At 37.1% G+C, this 17,389-nt stretch overlaps 1 protein-coding gene across 4 annotated transcripts in view; it reads left to right on the top strand.

Moving 5' to 3' along the window:
- RNF2 (ring finger protein 2) overlaps nt 1–16,619 on the top strand; it is a 46,314-nt gene extending 29,695 nt beyond the window's left edge. For all 4 annotated transcript variants that reach the window (XM_042925007.1, XM_042925006.1, XM_042925008.1 and 1 more), the window contains exons 2-7: nt 4,998–5,086; nt 9,019–9,179; nt 9,804–10,019; nt 14,859–15,131; nt 15,963–16,134; nt 16,426–16,619. In XM_042925007.1, the coding sequence (XP_042780941.1) occupies nt 5,000–5,086; nt 9,019–9,179; nt 9,804–10,019; nt 14,859–15,131; nt 15,963–16,134; nt 16,426–16,527 (1,011 nt within the window). In that variant the 5' untranslated portion in view covers nt 4,998–4,999 and the 3' untranslated portion in view covers nt 16,528–16,619. The remainder of the gene's footprint in view (nt 1–4,997; nt 5,087–9,018; nt 9,180–9,803; nt 10,020–14,858; nt 15,132–15,962; nt 16,135–16,425) is intronic.
- The last annotated feature ends 770 nt before the right edge of the window (nt 16,620–17,389 follow it).

Genomic DNA, 17,389 nt, shown 5'->3' with positions numbered 1-17,389 from the left:
AGGCATATCCAGGCTACCAATAAGCCCATCAAAAACGTTCTTCATGTCTATAACAGTGTTTTGATCTCTAGCATTTCTTACTGGTTTTTTTCCTTAGGATTTCCATCTCTCTGTTTACATTGCCCATATGTTCTTGTATGCTATCTATTTTACTCATTAAGAGCCCTTCACGTAGTAATCATAGTAGTTTTACATTCCTGATGTGATAATTCCAGTACTGTTTTGCCATGTCTGGTTCTTATGCTTGCTTTGTCTCTTCAAATTGTGTTTTTTGCCTTTTGGTATGACTTAGAATTTTTTTCTAGATAGTCAGACATGGTGTACTGGGTACAAGGAACTGCTGTAAATAGGCCTTCAGTTATGTGGTGGTGAGATGTAGAGGGAGATGAAGGGCTTTACAGTCTTGTAGTCTCAGTCTTTTAGTGAGACTAATACTTTGGACTGTGAACTTTACCACTAGTTCTCAGTTTATTTCCTCTTCCCTCAGGTGGGACAGGATGCCTAGAATGGGCTGGGATTGGGTATTGTCCTTCCCAATCAGTCAGGTTCTGATAATATCCTAGCATGGTAGGTTCTGAATAACTCGTTTTCCCTGAGGGCGGGCCTTGTTAAGAACAGACTTCTCTGGCAAGCATAAAGGGATTTTTACTGTTTACTGTGGGAATCTGGTGAAGCTTCTGGAGGTAAATTTCATATTTTGGAGCTACCTCTATGACTGGGTCTGCCTGGAGTTTTCAACTATCAGACTTAGCTGCACTGAGTCTCTAGCAATTTAATTGTAATTCAGATTTACCTTTCTGACACTGGATCCTGTTGGAGTTTCCACTCCCGAGTTGCTCTGGTAAGCTGAGATTTCCTATATACTCTGTCTTTTCAGTCTTGGGGACTGTGGTTTACCTTGCGTCCTCCCCTTGCTATGGGTCCAAGAAAAGATGATTTTTTTAGTCTTTTCAATTTTTTACTTGCTAGGGCAAAGTGGTGACTAACATGTGGAACTGGAAACTGGAAGTCTAACCTTTTTCTTGTTTTAAAAAATATAAACTTACTAAATCTGTGTAGATGCACAGGAATTTTTCATCTTTTGCATATTCTGCTCTTTGTGGGTAGTCACTCTTGAAGGTGCTGTGTTTAAAAGCTTTTGAAACCACATTGAGCCTCTGTGAAAGGATTGCATGATCTGCCTGCCATAAATGTGAACATGTGCAAAGTCAGCATGGAAGTGCCAGGTATTTGTAGTCTCTAAAAGAACATCTAAATATTGTGTTGATATTTCTTCCCCATTGGTTAGTGATGCTGCAAGCTTTCAAAATCTGCCTGTAACTAGGTCTTTTATCAGATTGAGTTTCTGTTTTTGCCAAGTTATCTTGTCGTAGCTAATAATAACTTTTCATTTGTATATTCTCTTCACAAAAGTGAGAGCCTACTTTGTGCAGGAAACATTTCTGTTGGGGAATCTCTTATTCAGAAGTATAATTTAGGTGTGATAATTGGGGGTTGGGCCAGGTAGACCTAGATCTTTTTCTGTTGTCCTGCAAGCATCATCAGGCAGTAGTCTAGGTAGCACATTCCTGTTGCTGGAAAGAATCTCTAAGGTTATTTTTTCTGACACCTCGTTTCTCATCTTCACTGGATTAATCTCTGTGCTCTGTCTTTCCAGTTTATAATTATTCCTAGGTGATCCATTCTTATTTACTCTGTGTATTAGTAGTATCTGAACATAGATAATTCCCAAATAATGTTCATTAAAATCACAATTCATTCTCATCTGAAAAACAAAAACTAAGTATATTTCATATTTTTGGCTTGGGCAAGGGAGAACATCAAGACAAAAATGCAGCTTCTCACCAAATGAAAGTAAAAGAAGGGTTATATGTGTTTTGGGGGAAGGGTAGAGACTTTAGATTAAATTTAAATGACACAGTATATTGACCTAAAGCAAGAGGAGCTAATTCTCTAGAGCTTATCCGTTCAGTGACTGCCAAAAGTGGAGATTTGAGCTTCCTGTTATACATATGGATCGTGTCCTTCAGACCATGTATATGTATATGCTTCCTCTCTGTGTGTGTCAATTGTATCTCGAGGCCCCCGAAAATGGAATTTTTAATTCTTAGATCCCTGTTGGCCCTTCTTGGTCAGGTGACAGGAGAGGCCACTAAATATAACTCAGATCTACAGCGCTGATAAGTTCTTAAGAATTGAGATGGTGGTTTTGATGATCAGCACGATTGTATCCTTTTTTTGGTCTCAGGTTTACTTGCTGCATTATCTGGTAAGATAGCATCCCTGCGGTAGCATTTAAGACCCTAGATACCAGAGAGAACATATGCTGTGTAATACAGATAGATATACACAGAGAGACTGGAAAACTTTTCAAGGCCATGGAGATCCTAGTTTTTCCAAATACCAGGAAATTCTGCAACTACAACTAACTTGTGAATTACTTCCTGAATCTTGCTTGCCAAAGAAATACAAATATCTAAATCAGATACAATTTGGTTATATGGAGGAGAACTGCTATCTCTACAACTGAGCTTTCAGCAGAAGGCTTTTATTTTTTTTGATGGTTCCCGTTAATTTGCTGGGAGAGCTTTGGTCCTAGGTTAGCAGTTACAGGTTGGGAGATGGGATTAGGATTTGGAATTCTTAGAAATTCCTCCTGAGTAATTTTAGTTTTCTGAGACATTCATTATGTTGTAGTAGGATTTATGGTAGAGATAATGGCACATATATCTACAAGGAAACAAAAGGCTCAAGGAACGTTTGCTTGTTTGGGAGCCCACCAATTCTGGTAAATAAAATAAGTGAGAATACTGGAGGTAGACTGAGTGGGCAGCCTTGAAATAGTAAACAAAAGTCACAGCTTGCTCATATGAGAGGTTTGAACATAATTTATTTCAAATTTTTGCTTGGGCAAGGGAGAAACTTCATGTGGAGTGTGGTTTTTTGTTAAAAAGAGACAGGTATGTAGAATTTTAGTGGTTAAATATAGTTTAAATTTCGATTAAGTGCTTTTGCTTCTTAAAGCAAAGTGGAGCTAATTGCCGATTGGGTGAGTTCTTGATAGCTGTTTAAATGGTATTTGCTGGAAGTGGGAAGTTCAGCTTCCTGGATACAAATAGGTCATGTCCTTCATTGTCTGCATGCCAATATAGAATATATGATTTAAATATGCAGGTTGTGTCTTCAAGCAGGTGTGGGATTTTTCTGTCTAATGAACCACTCTTCCTCAGTGAGCCATAAATAACTGCAACTCAGTATTTGTAGCCATTCCACTTATCTTGTTCTCTTCTTTTTTCTTTTAATTTTATTTATTAAAATTTATTTATTTTAATAAGTTTTATTTATTGAAATTTATTTGCTTTAATAAACTTTATTTATTAAAATTGAGAGGGAGAGAGAATCCCAAGCAAGCTCTGCAACGCAGAGCTTGAACTCACAAACCAGGAGATCATGACCTGAGCCGAAATCAAGAGTCACTTGACTGACTGAGCCACGCAGGCATCCACACATTCCTTCTGTGTTCTCCATCTCCTTAAAGGATAGTTGTTTTCCCAAAGTCATATTGGATCCTCCTCTCTTACATCAATGTCGAATGTATCACTAAGTCCATCTAATTTTGTCTCTATGTCCATGCTTAACTGCTTTGGTTCAGATAGTTAACCAGGTTTTTGAAACAGCGTCCTCACTTTTCTTACTGCTAATTGCTCTTTGTTCCTCTACCTTCTGCAACTATTACTTGAGTTTCTGTGAAACTATTTGATTGCATCACTCATTTGAAACTTCCAGTAGCTCCTGAGTACAGGCGTATTCTGTTTTCATGCCTGTCTTCATACATGGTGTTCTATTTTGTCCGGAACCCTCTTTCTTTTCTATTCCCATCTTGGTGTAGTAATCTCTTATTTTTTAAAGCTTACTCCATCTCTGCTGAAGCCTTCCCTTACTCCTCAAATTCCTTGATTCTTTTCTGAAATTCCATATTGTTTTTTTGATTCTGCTGCTTAGAATTTATCTTGTCAGATTGTAGTTTACTTATTTACATGATTTCCTTCTTTTTAGGCTGTGAATTCTGAGGCAAGGACGTAGAGCAGTTCAGGTTGGCTAATAATAGATACCTACTAAAAATGTTAATGCCTGGAGCCCCTTCTTTTGCCTGTTTTGGAGAGGAGTTAGTTTTCTAAGACCATCTTCCTCAGATGTATCCTAGATCCCATTCCCCTACTCAAAGACAAGCACAGAAATTGGCCTTAACGTTAAGTTTATTCGTAACCAGAGGAGAGAGGCAGAATTAATGTCAAGGTGGTGAGGAGACCTTGAAATAATGCAAATGGTGAGCAGTAGGAGGAACTAGAATATTTAGCCAAAAGGAAAGAAAAATCAGGTGGGATATGATAACAGTACCCAAATATTTGAAAGGCTGTCATGTAGAAAAATTATTAGTCTTAATCATTGTGTCTCCAGAGGGCAGCTATAGAATGAATAGGTAGCATTTTAAGGCTCAGCGTTAGGAAGAGCTTTCTGAACATTATAAGCTGACTTACTATATCAGGTAGAGGATTTTTCATGAGTGGAACTGTGAAAGTAGAGGCAGAATGAGCACGAGTTTAAAGTACTATAAAGTAGATTTTGCTGTGTCGGGCAAGAATTGACCATGCTGAAGACTATTACATTTTCTTTATTCAGTTCTGAATCATAGAACTAAATGTTTAGAAACTTAGTTATTGTTTAGGATTAAGAGAGTTTTCTGTACATTCAGTAATAATTTTAAGCTTTTTATGCCACCTGTAGAGTATTTAGAGTTCAGTGTAGTCTCTTGCTCTCAAGTAGCTTGTATTTTTAAATGAAAAGATTCTTGAGCTTTTCTTCTTTTTAATTTTTGAGGAGCCAGTGTGTAATTTCTATTTTGATTGTTCTTAGGATTCACAATTCCAAAAAATCAGTTTTGAGATTTACTTCCCCTTCAGATACTGAAATTGTTTTTCTTTCCTTTTTATTCCTAGCAATGTCTCAGGCTGTGCAGACAAACGGAACTCAACCATTAAGCAAAACATGGGAACTCAGTTTATATGAATTACAACGAACACCTCAGGTAATGTAGACTAAGGTAACTAGGGGGAAATATGACACATCTGTAAACTGGTATACATTTTTAGAAAATGAATACTTAAAAGAGCATAACGGTAATAATGAATTTATATGCAAGCAGTTGACTTGGGTATGTTTGGTTTACACTTCATTCATTGATTAAACAAATAATTCAAGTGCATAGTCTGTACCAGGTCCTAAGCTAGGCACTAGGTGAAGTGGTGAATAAAATAGTTGTGGCACCAGCTTATGGAGTTTATAGACATTAAACAAATATCCATAGAATTGTACATTTTAGAAGTTGTGTAAATGGGGAAAGTCCTCAGTGAGGTAACAGATAATCATGGGAGGGGGCATTAAGGGAGATCAAGGAGGTGAAGATGGGGGGCACCTGGCTGGCTCAGTCAGTAGAGCGTGTGACTCTTGATCTCTAGGTTGTGGGTTCGAGCGCCATGTTGGGTGTAGAGATGACTTAAAAATAAAATCTTTTAAAAAAAGGTGAATAGGGGAAAGACTGGGGGGGTTCCAGGTTTGAAGGAGATAAACATACTTAAAATTGAACTCATTTTGAAATGCCTGTAAGTCAGGCAGGCATAGATGCTAACTAGGAGTCTGGCCTAACTGTAAGATTTCGGGTGTGGTCAGCAAATTTTAAGCAGTGAGAATGGATAAGATAATCTGGAAACCTGGAGAGAGATGATCAGAAGGGCCCCAGAACTTCATCCAGGGGAGATTCAACATTTAGAAATGAAGTAATGGAAAAGAAGCCAGCAAAGGAAACTGAAAGAAACAGCCAAAGTAAAGAAAAATAGGAGAAAAACAGGGGATCAAAATCTAAGAGGAGTTGTGTCAAGAAGGAGGATGTAGCTACTGTGTTCAGTACTACCTAGAGGATGGGTAAAATGAGGATTACAAAAGTGTACTTTGAATGTGGCAATGTATAGTTCATGACCTTGACAGGAGTAAGTTCACTTAAATAGATTGTACTGTGTTGAAGGGGAAAAAAGTGAAAATATATAGGCAATTTTTCAGAGAAGTTTGGCTGTGCAGAGAAGCAAAGAAGTGGAGTAAAAACTGGAGGGGAACATGGAACTGGGAAGTTTAAAATTTTGTTTTGTTTGTAAGATGGGAGATAGAGGTGTACCAATGATATCCCCCCCGCCGCCCCGGCTCCACACTGCTCTAAGGTGTATCATTCATATTTCACTATAGATAGTAACCCCATGCAGATGCTACTCTAGGCTGGTTTAGTGGAAGCCTGAGAGCTTCTCATGCTGAAGCCTGAGAGCAAATAAAATAATCAAAAGAATATACTTGAAAAGGTAGGAAGGAATGTCCCTTTGATAGAAAGAGGCATGTTTTCTCCTTTTAGCAAGAAAGATGATGATGATTTAAAAAGATGTCGTAGAGGAGTGCTTGGGTGGCTCAGTCAGTTAAGCCTCTGACTTCAGCTCAGGTCATGATCTCACAGTTCTTGAGTTTGAGCCCCGCATTGGGCTGTGTGCTGACAGCTCAGAGCCTAGAGCATGCTTCGGATTCTTTGTCTCTCTCTGCCCCTCCCATGCTCGTTCATTCGTTTGTTCATTCATTCATTCATTCATTCTCTCTCTCTCTCTCTCTCTCTCACTCAAAATAAATAAACATTAAAAATAATTTAAAAAGAAAGATGTCACAGAGAGAAAATGAGAGAGCTCTCAATGAAATTTGAGGTAAGATAAGCTTTTCAGTGTTCAGGTGTAGGAAGTTCTGCAGATAGAAGAAAAGGTATAAGATCACATAGAAAAAACAAGTTTGTTACGAGAGAATTGCTGAGCTGTGTTGAACACCCATTTGAAACGTGAAATTTAGTGATACTAGTCTGGTTGTATGATTCCCCCCTTTTCTCCCACAGTGCTACACACCTGCACTGGTACAGACATGGAGAACATGGGTGGTTGAGTACAGGGCTGGGATTTTACTAGGCAAGTTCTAAGGAGGAAGAGGACAAACTTGGTTACTAGCTGAGTCAGCATACTTGGAGTGATGTTTCTTCATCAGAAGTTTGTGTGTGTATTAAATTAAGTAAAAGAAAATACTGAAAGTGCTATAGAGAGGTTGAAACATACTAAGACACTCAAAAATAGTGGTAGTTACTGTAAATGCATTTTACTTGAGTCCTTTATGGACAATATCTGTAGTTTTTGTTTTTCCTTGTAGGGTCATCATTCTTTGGCCCTGTAGAGAAAACATATGTATGGAGAACTAGTGGAAACAAAGTGTCAATAACATAGAAAGCTCTTTATTTCTTTCTGACCTTCCTCTTCAGTAGCCACCTACTGGATATCTTTCCTCAGTCCATAGGAGTGCCTGGTTGTGACTTTAGAGCTAGGTAAATTTGTACTCAGTGCCACCTTGTGGGAAGGGTGGGTAGTGGTGGTGGTGATAAAGAAGTCACTGATGTCTCTGCAGCTGGGAGATGTGTTCTGGAATTCTACATTGGACCTCCAAATGCATTTTTGCATTGGAACATTTTTACACGTGACAGTTAGAAATACTAGTACCGGTACTATGGATTAAATTAGTTTGTAGATTAACCTGAGAACCTGAGCACTTTGTATAAAACTACTTTTATGGATCAAGACTTAAGGTTCAAGAAGTGACTTAAAATTTTTTTTTAATGTTTATTTTTGAGAGAAAGAGCATGAGCAGGGGAGGGGCAGAGAGAGAGGGAGACACAGAATCTGAAGCAGGCTCCAGGCTCTGAGCTGTCAGCACAGAGCCTGACGCACAGCTCCAACTCATGAACTGTGAGATCATGACCTGAGCCGAAGTTGGATGCTTAACTGACTGAGCCACCCAGGCGCCCCTCAAGAAGTGATTTTAAAATCTATAGACCACTTGGGGCGCCTGGGTGGCTTGGTCGGTTAAGCGTCCGACTTCGGCTCAGGTCATGATCTCACGGTCTGTGAGTTCGAGCCCCGCGTTGGGCTCTGTGCTGACCGCTCAGAGCCTGGAGCCTGTTTCAGATTCTGTGTCTCCCTCTCTCTCTGCCCCTCCCCTGTTCATGCTCTGTCTCTCTCTGTCTCAAAAAAAAAAAAAAAATAAATAAAATAAAATAAAATCTATAGACCACTTTAAAATTAAGCAGTGTTCAATAATAAAGGGCAAAACTATGATTCAAGAATATATCAACAGATACAACAAAATATTTAGTCTTAAAAAGTTTAGAACTAAGCCAGTCACAATTCCACTTATATGAGGTATTTAAAGTAGCCAAATTTCATAAAAACAGAAAGTAGAATGGTGGTTGCCAAAAGCTGAGGGGAGGAGAAGGAAATGAGTTGTTTAATGGGTACAGAATTTCAGTTTTAGAAGATGAAAAGGATTCTGGAAATTGGTTATACAATAATGTGAATGTACTTACACATTACTGTGAACATGTATATAAATTAGAGAATGTTTGTTTTGGAATCTTAAAATCTTTTAATGGATGGTGTGAAATAATGTAGTTTGTTAACAGAATGGTGCAATTTGTGAAGATAGAAGGATTAAATTTTATTTAGCCTTAGCTTCCTCATTTTGCGGGTAACAAAACAATGTTAAATTATTATTTAGAGTCACATTAATAGGTCTAGAACTGGAACCGAAGGCATCTGATTCCAAATTCAATGCTTTTTTTGTTAGGCCAAGATGATTTACCATTACTTATCTTTTAAACACATTAATATATTATTTTTAGCCATTAAAATAAGAGCATTGATATTATAACAGTGGTGGGGGGTTGAGGGGATTTGGGGGGAAATTATGGTAAAACAAGGTTGGCTGTGAGTTGACAGTGGTGGTAGCCGGGTCATGGGTATATAAATGTTCATTTTGGTCATATTTAGTGCTTTTGCATGTTTGAACTTGTCCATAATAAAATAGGTAGCATTTAATTTTAAAGTGACTCTTCTACAGGAGGCAATAACAGATGGCTTGGAAATTGTGGTTTCACCCCGAAGTCTACACAGTGAATTAATGTGCCCAATTTGTTTGGATATGTTGAAGAACACCATGACTACAAAGGAGTGTTTACATCGTTTTTGTGCAGACTGCATTATCACAGCCCTCAGAAGTGGGTACGTTGAAATGAGTTATACTAGGTACTTAAATTATACCAGGATGGTGCTTTATGGGTATTGAGAAATACATTCTCTAATAGGTATTCATTTGAGAACTAGAAATTCTTCTAAAGTCTAAGTTTTAATTATTGGAGAATCTTTGTTTTGAAACAGTTGATTTTACACAATTTTAAAAGCTTTATAAAAGCATGAGTATTTGTTTTGAGGAAATTACAAAGCATGAAACCATGGTTTTTCTACTTTTGAATTATATAAAATAATATCCTTATGAATGCTATTTTAATAAAAGGATTGATACATAAATTAATATGTATTAGTGGGTAGCTTTTCCTTGTGGCATGGATATAGGGGAATTTATATTAACAAGAAATAGATTTTTATTTCTAAGATGATTGTATATAAATTATCATTGGGGAGTATTCACATTTTTCTTTGTTAACAAGTTCTGTTGAATGTCTCAAGTTTCCAAAATCTTGCTTACCCGCAGAGAAATTCAGGTTAAATTTCTGTGACTTAATAAAGGTATTGGAATAAACATAACTATCCAGAAATTGGATATTTTTGTCGTTAGCCCAAAGATACTGACATTGCTTACATTTTCTTTCCCCTCTTTTTATTTAGCAATAAAGAATGCCCTACCTGTCGGAAAAAGCTAGTTTCTAAAAGATCACTAAGGCCAGACCCAAACTTTGATGCACTCATCAGCAAAATTTATCCAAGTCGTGATGAGTATGAAGCTCATCAAGAGAGGGTATTAGCCAGGATCAACAAGCACAATAACCAGCAAGCACTCAGTCACAGCATTGAAGAAGGACTGAAGATACAGGCCATGAACAGGTATATGGAAAAGGAAGCCAGAGATGGTGGCCGTTTTTCTGAATACTTTTATTAAAATATTGAATTTACTTAACAGCCTCCACTTTGGAAAAGATAAAATACAATTGTAAATAGTGGTTCTGCATGGTTACCTTTCCATGTAATATACACTTTCATTTGTAATAGGGTATTCCATTCTATTCTCTCTTGTATCCACTTCTCCCTCCACTTACCATTCCTTTTCTCCTCTTATTTCTATAGCACAACTGCTTAAAAAGTTGTCTGTGTTCATGGTCTCCAGTTCTTCTCGCATTCTATTCTGAACCCCCTGTAGTCAGACTTTTATCACACCCTCCCCCACCCCCGTATCCCCTCATCAAATTTTCCAGTGACCTCCACATTGCAAAATCTAATTGCTGATTCTCAGACCTCATTTTTCCATCTTATTTAACAGTATTTGACACAGTAAATTTCCTTTTGAATAGTTTTCTTCACCTGGCTTCTGGGAGACGATAATCTCCTGGTTCCTTTTGTATGAATTAGCTATTCCTTAACTCAAATTTAACATGTCCAATACTGAACTTTTAATTTTTTAAAGTTTATTTATTTATTTTGAGAGAGAGGAAGAGAGAGAGGAAGAGAGAGAGTCCTAAGCAGTCTTTGTGCTGTCAGTGCAGAGCCCTCATGTAGGGCTTGAACTCATGAACTATGAGGTCATGACCTGAGCGAAAATCAAGAGTTGGACGCTTAACTGACTGAGCCACCGAGGCCCCCCATACTGAACTTTTTATTCATACCCCCTACTTTTCTTCATTCTTGATCATTTCAGTTGATGGCAACCTTGTCATTCCACTTGCTTTAGCCAAAAACTTTGGGAGTCAGCCTTAACATTTCTCTTTTCTTTTTTTCTCACGTTGTGCATTTCAGTCTGTGAACAGACTGAAAGTTAAGTCTTAACTTTTTCCATAATGTATCCAAATTGGTCTAGGCCACCACCATCTTTCATTTGAGTATTAAAATAGCCTCCTAATTGGTCTTTCTACTTTCCCTGCTTATCTTTACAAAGTCCATTCTCAGCACAGCAGCCAGAGTGATTCTGTTAAATTGAAAGTCAGATCATGGTTTTCCTTTGCTCTGAAGTCTCTAATATCTATATTGTATTCACTTTCAGGCTAAAAGACCATGATGATGGCTTCCAACACCCTGCATTATTTGGATACTTTCTTACCCTCATTTTTGTTTCCTGACACTTTTTTTTTTTTATTTTAAATATAACTTATTGTCAAATTGCTAACATACAGTGTGTAAAGTGTGCTCCTGGTTTTTGGGGTAGATTCCTGTGGTTCATCTCTTTAAATACAACACCCAGTTGTCATCCCAACAAGTGCCCTCCTCAATGCCCATCACCCCCCGCCCCCCATCAACCTCAGTTTGTTCTCTGTATTTAAGAGTCTCTTAATGGTTTGCCTCCCTCCCTCTCTGTTTGTAACTAACTGTTTTTTTTCCCCCTTCCTTTCCTCCATGGTCCTTTCTGATACTTTCTCATGTATTTAGGCCTCAGTGGGAGTCCTCATTTTCCAAAGTAGGAGATGCCAATAAAGCCCTGTCCCAGTCTGATGTTTCTTACCTAGGTTAAACTTCAGAATCACGGAAAGTTTTAAAATTCTAGGGCCTCTGGTACCATCCCAAATGAAGTAAATCAGAATTTTTGATTGAGGTTCAAGCATAGCTATTTTTAAAGTTTTAGAAGTCGTTCTGAAGAAGATGTGCTGCATTCTAACTGTATTAAACTGGCCTACAGCTCTGATTAACAAAGTAAAATAAAATGCTGAATGCATATATTTTATTTTTTTATTTTTTTAATTTTTTTTTTAACGTTTATTTATTTTTGAGACAGAGAGAGACAGAGCATGAACGGGGGAGGGGCAGAGAGAGGGAGACACAGAATCTGAAACAGGCTTCAGGCTCTGAGCGGTCAGCACAGAGCCCGACGCGGGGCTCGAACTCACAGACTGTGAGATCATGACCTGAGCCAAAGCCGGCCACTCAACCGACTGAGCCACCCGGGCGCCCCTGAATGCATATATTTTAAAAGAGTTATATAAATTTCTAAGACTTTGAGGGATTTTAATAGTTGTTCATTTTAGTCTTTTAGCAGGAGAAAGAATCCCCTTTGCAAAATTTTTATAGGTAGTCCTTTGATTTTGCTTGAACGTTTCTAGTGGTGTGAGGACATGACAAGAGTTCCTTTCATTTGTTCGTAGCTTTTTACAGCTTCCTTGCTGTTCTTCAGACTTCCCCAGCATGCTTTTGTCTCAAGGCTTTTGTGCTCTGTAAAGAACCCTTTTCCAGATAATCCACATGGCACTCTCTCTCACTTTCTTCAGGTTGCTAAGTTCCTATCTTCTACTTCAGCACTCCATACCTTTTTACCCTCCCTTCTTGATTTTTCCCTACAGCTCTTATTCTCTGACATTTGTGTGTTACCAATTGCACTAGAATAATATAAGCCCTTAGAGGGTAGAGACTGTCAGTATTATTGATTCTTATTACTCCAGTGCATAGAACCATGGTTGGCTTAAAGTAGCTGTTCATGGGGCACCTGGGTGGCTCACTCAGTTAAGCATCTGACTTTGGCTCAGGTCATGATCTTCAGTCATGGTTCATGAGTTTGAGCCCCGCATCAGGCTCTGGGCTGACAGCTCAGAGCCTGGAGCCTGCTTCAGATTCTGTGTCTCCTTCTCTCTCTCTCTTTCTCTCTCTGCCCCTTCCCCGCTCACGCTCTCTGTCTCAAAAATAAGTAAACATTTTTTAAAAAGGAGCTGCTCAGTAAATATTTTTGATTATGAATTTTTTGAAGTTCTACCTTTATATTGAATTAAAATTAATTTCTTGTGTGTAGCAGTCTTGATCTTTGTCAAAATACTTATATTGGATTCTGTACTACTTCTACTAGTTCTTTAAATAGTAGAGGCTAAATATTCACATTCCTAATTATGGTTCCTCCTATGACATTCAAGTGTGATGGTGTAGTTCTTGAAATGCTATTAGAGTAGTATGTAGTATTGTAGATATGATTTGATATATGCAAGATATAATCTATTAATCTATATTAACATTATTCTAAGAATGCTGCCTGAAATAAATTAATCTAGCTCTGTCACCTCAAACTTTTTTCGAAATAAGTGTGGGGTAAAAATAAATATAGTAAGACAAGTAACCCTGTTAGATTACTTTACAGTCAACTGAAACAACTTTGCTTTTGTTTTAGTTGCAGATTTTAGGAAATGTTTAGGTATGGTCTTTATGTTTTCACTGGGTTTTTTTTGTTTGTTTCATTATTTTGGCCTGTTTGTTTTGAAATATGTTTTAAATTGTGATAGAAAATATAACATAAAATTTACTGTCTTAACCATTTTTAAATATACAGTTCACAGTAATGTGTAAGTACATTCACATTATTGTATAACCAATTTCCAGAATCCTTTTCATCTTCTAAAACTGAAATTCTGTACCCATTAAACAACTCATTTCCTTCTCCTCCCCTCAGCTTTTGGCAGCCACCATTCTACTTTCTGTTTTTATGAAATTTGGCTACTTTAAATACCTCATATAAGTGGAATTGTGACTGGCTTAGTTCTAAACTTTTTAAGACTAAATATTTTGTTGTATCTGTTGATATATTCTTGAATCATAGTTTTGCCCTTTATTATTGATCCCTGCTTAATTTTAAAGTGGTCTATAGGGGCGCCTGGGTGGCGCAGTCGGTTAAGCGTCCGACTTCAGCCAGGTCACGATCTCGCGGTCTGTGAGTTCGAGCCCCGCGTCAGGCTCTGGGCTGATGGCTCGGAGCCTGGAGCCTGTTTCTGATTCTGTGTCTCCCTCTCTCTCTGCCCCTCCCCCGTTCATGCTCTGTCTCTCTCTGTCCCAAAAATAAATAAAAAACGTTGAAAAAAAATTAAAAAAAAAAAAGTGGTCTATAGATTTCATAAGCAGGATTTTGTGTGTGTGCGTGTGTGTTTTGTTTTTTAAAAAGTGAAAGTTCTTGAGCTGTTTTCCCAAGCAGCGGGCTGTTATTTCCTTGTTCTGGCAGTAAACATGTATTTCTTTCATATACAGGTTGGGGGTGGGCGGTGTGGTAGATGTGTATCACATCCTAGCTCTAGTTCTGGCACTTATGAGCTTATAACCATGGGGCTTTGAACTTCATTTTCTTTGGTTTTCTCAACTATAAAATGATAATAACCACCTTGACTGTTGTTTTGATGAGTAAATCAGTTGTATAACCAGAGCACCATGCCCAGTTAGTGTTGTTGTTGCTGTTGTTTAGTGTTTGAGCTTGTTAGACTGCTTTTCTATCCATGCTTGTCATTTAGATACCATCTCGTTTTTCTCATTAGAATAATTTTATATTATATTAGCAGACTTCGAGTGAGGTTGGCAGGGAGGGAGTGCTTCCCATTCATCTTAAATCTTGTTTCCTTATGAACTTCTAACTAACTAAAAAGGGGCACAAATATATTCCCTCAACTTTTAAATTTTCTTTCTGAATCATGACTTTAGATTTAAAATCTCATAACAAATGATCAAAATACAAATGGCAATAATTCTGATAGTAAGTAAAGAAAATTCTTAAGTGAATATAAACATTTGTTTGAGTTATTCAAATATGTATATATGAGTGGGGTTCTTTAGAACTTTCTGGGACACGAGGGAAATAAATGCCATTATCCAACTTGAAGCAAATTCAATTATGAAGACTTTTTTAGAATTCTGAAGTTCAGTAAACGTGTTTTAAAATTGATGTTGAAAAGGTCCAAATGTAAATTTTATGCAACCCCCTTATTTTTCCTTAACTAGATTACAGCGAGGCAAGAAACAACAGATTGAAAATGGTAGTGGAGCAGAAGACAATGGTGACAGTTCTCACTGTAGTAATGCATCCACACACAGTAATCAGGAAGCAGGACCTAGTAACAAACGGACCAAAACATCTGATGATTCCGGGCTTGAGCTTGATAATAACAATGCAACAGTGGCAATTGATCCAGTAATGGATGGTGCTAGTGAAATTGAATTAGTATTCAGGCCTCATCCTACACTAATGGAAAAAGATGATAGTGCACAGACAAGGTAAGTGTGTAGGTTAGCCTTAGATTATCTGAATTTATAATATTTAATTTGGAATTAAAAGGTAGTTTTACATAAGAAGTAAGGGCAGTATTTGTTATATCATTGATTGCCAGCGTTCACTTGGATATTCTGGCTGTGTAGATTGTTATTTACTTCCTTCCTCATGTGCTTCCGATCCACATTTGTGTATCTGAAAGGAATGACACTTCTAGGTAGAGGGAAGAAGAGTTATTTAAACGATACTAAGGTTACCAGTAGGCTCTAGAATTCATGCTGGCAAAGATGGCTGTTTTACCACTTATCCCCACACTGCCTGTCATTGAGGTCAGATAAGTATCAAATACTTGTTCAATGAGTGATTGAATGGTATACCATGCTTAAAAAAAATTTATTTTCAAGGTTGGTGCTTCTAGGCTCTGTCTTAAAAACCAGAAAATCCATCAGTTCTTAGACAACAAGAAATTTGCTCATATTCTTACTATTCCTCTTGCTGCTGTAGATGACCTAATTCTGCTCATTGGGGTTGAGGGTTATGTTCTTTTCTCCCTGCAGTTCTCCTTGTATGTGTTTGTATTTGTCATTTATATAATTTTTGGATGATAAGGTAGGTAGAACTTTCATGTCCTTTTAGACAGATAGTAAGTTTGTACTTTCCGCTCTTCAGTACCTCTCAATAAAAAGGTTTAGGTAGTAGAGAAATAAATTTATGATACTATTTTGTGAGTAATTGAGACACTTAACATTTTATTTAGCTTGTTAGAAACGTATTCTATAGTTTGAGTATGTTTTTATCATTAATGTAGAAATTAAATTTTTAATTTATTTTTCCAGATACATAAAGACTTCAGGTAATGCCACTGTTGATCACTTATCCAAGTATCTGGCTGTGAGGTTAGCTTTGGAAGAACTTCGAAGCAAAGGAGAATCAAACCAGATGAACCTTGATACAGCCAGTGAGAAGCAGTATACCATTTACATAGCAACAGCCAGTGGGCAGTTCACTGTGAGTATTTAAAAGAATAGCTATTGAAACTGGAAGCACATTCACCAGCTGAGACTGGCAGGTGGTTTGGTGGGGCCTACTCAAAATGGTTCAGGACCCTGAGACCCTGACAGGATGAGAAATTGCAATGGGGTAGTAGTTACCATTTTGATATCTTTTGGTTGTTCTTTCATGAATAGTATACGTGACAAGAAGTTTTATCCTAAGATTAAAAAAAAAAGGGCTTTTATGTTTGGTACATCTCACTACTGTGCTTTAAGCAGTTTCTAATTCTTTCTTTTTCTCTTTTAGGTATTAAATGGCTCTTTTTCTTTGGAATTGGTCAGTGAGAAATACTGGAAAGTGAACAAACCCATGGAACTTTATTATGCACCCACAAAGGAGCACAAATGAGCTTTTACTAAAACCAAGTCTGAGAATGAACTTTTTTTATAGCCTATTTCTTTAATATTAAAGATGTAACGTCTTTACTTTTATGGACAGAATCTTGGATATGTTGTTCAGTTTTCTTTCTGAGCCAGACTCGTTTACACTATTAGAATCTTTTCCCCTTAATTTAAGATTTCCTTTTTGGAAGGGACTGCAATTATTCAAGACATATTTCCTTTTAAAAATAATCTAAGTTGTATGTTTTCACTAAGTATGGTTCCATTTGGAGCACCCTTTTGACCCAGGAATTTTTCATAGTTCTGTATTCTTAAGATTCAGTTGGCTATTCTTTTCCCTCCCCTCCAAAGTTTTTTAGGCCTACAGAATGTTAAATAATACGTATTTTGACTTTTTTTCCTGGAGTCTTGTATATTTATAGTTTTCTATATAAGCTGTAGTATCTTCATGAAGACCAAGGCTCAAATTTACTGTGCTTAAAAGACAATTCTCATAGGATTATTATTTTCATGGTATTTTCTTCCATAAAATCTCATTTTTTAAAAAGGTTCTTTATGAACTTAGTGTCCATTGTCATGCAATGTTATTTTCTTCCATTTTTTCCCTCTAATTTTGGAATTTCTGATCCTGGGAAAGAGAAACAAAATGTCAAGTTCTGTGAGAACTTGGTTCATTTACAGATTTCACTGAAGAAAGAAAAATTGGTCTTATGTAGTCTTCAGGTGTATATTTAAAGAGGTCTTTTTTGTATTAGCTTTACTGTCACTTCAGTTTCTTTATTATGTGTGTTTGATGTTTTTTCCTATTAAAATATCAGAGATATGGAGATATTTTGCACTTTAGCCTTGATGAAAAGTACAAGATATGT

This window comes from Panthera leo, chromosome F3 (assembly GCF_018350215.1).
Source record: "Panthera leo isolate Ple1 chromosome F3, P.leo_Ple1_pat1.1, whole genome shotgun sequence".
Lineage (NCBI taxonomy): Eukaryota > Metazoa > Chordata > Mammalia > Carnivora > Felidae > Panthera > Panthera leo.
This window is presented reverse-complemented; position numbering and strand designations above follow the sequence as displayed.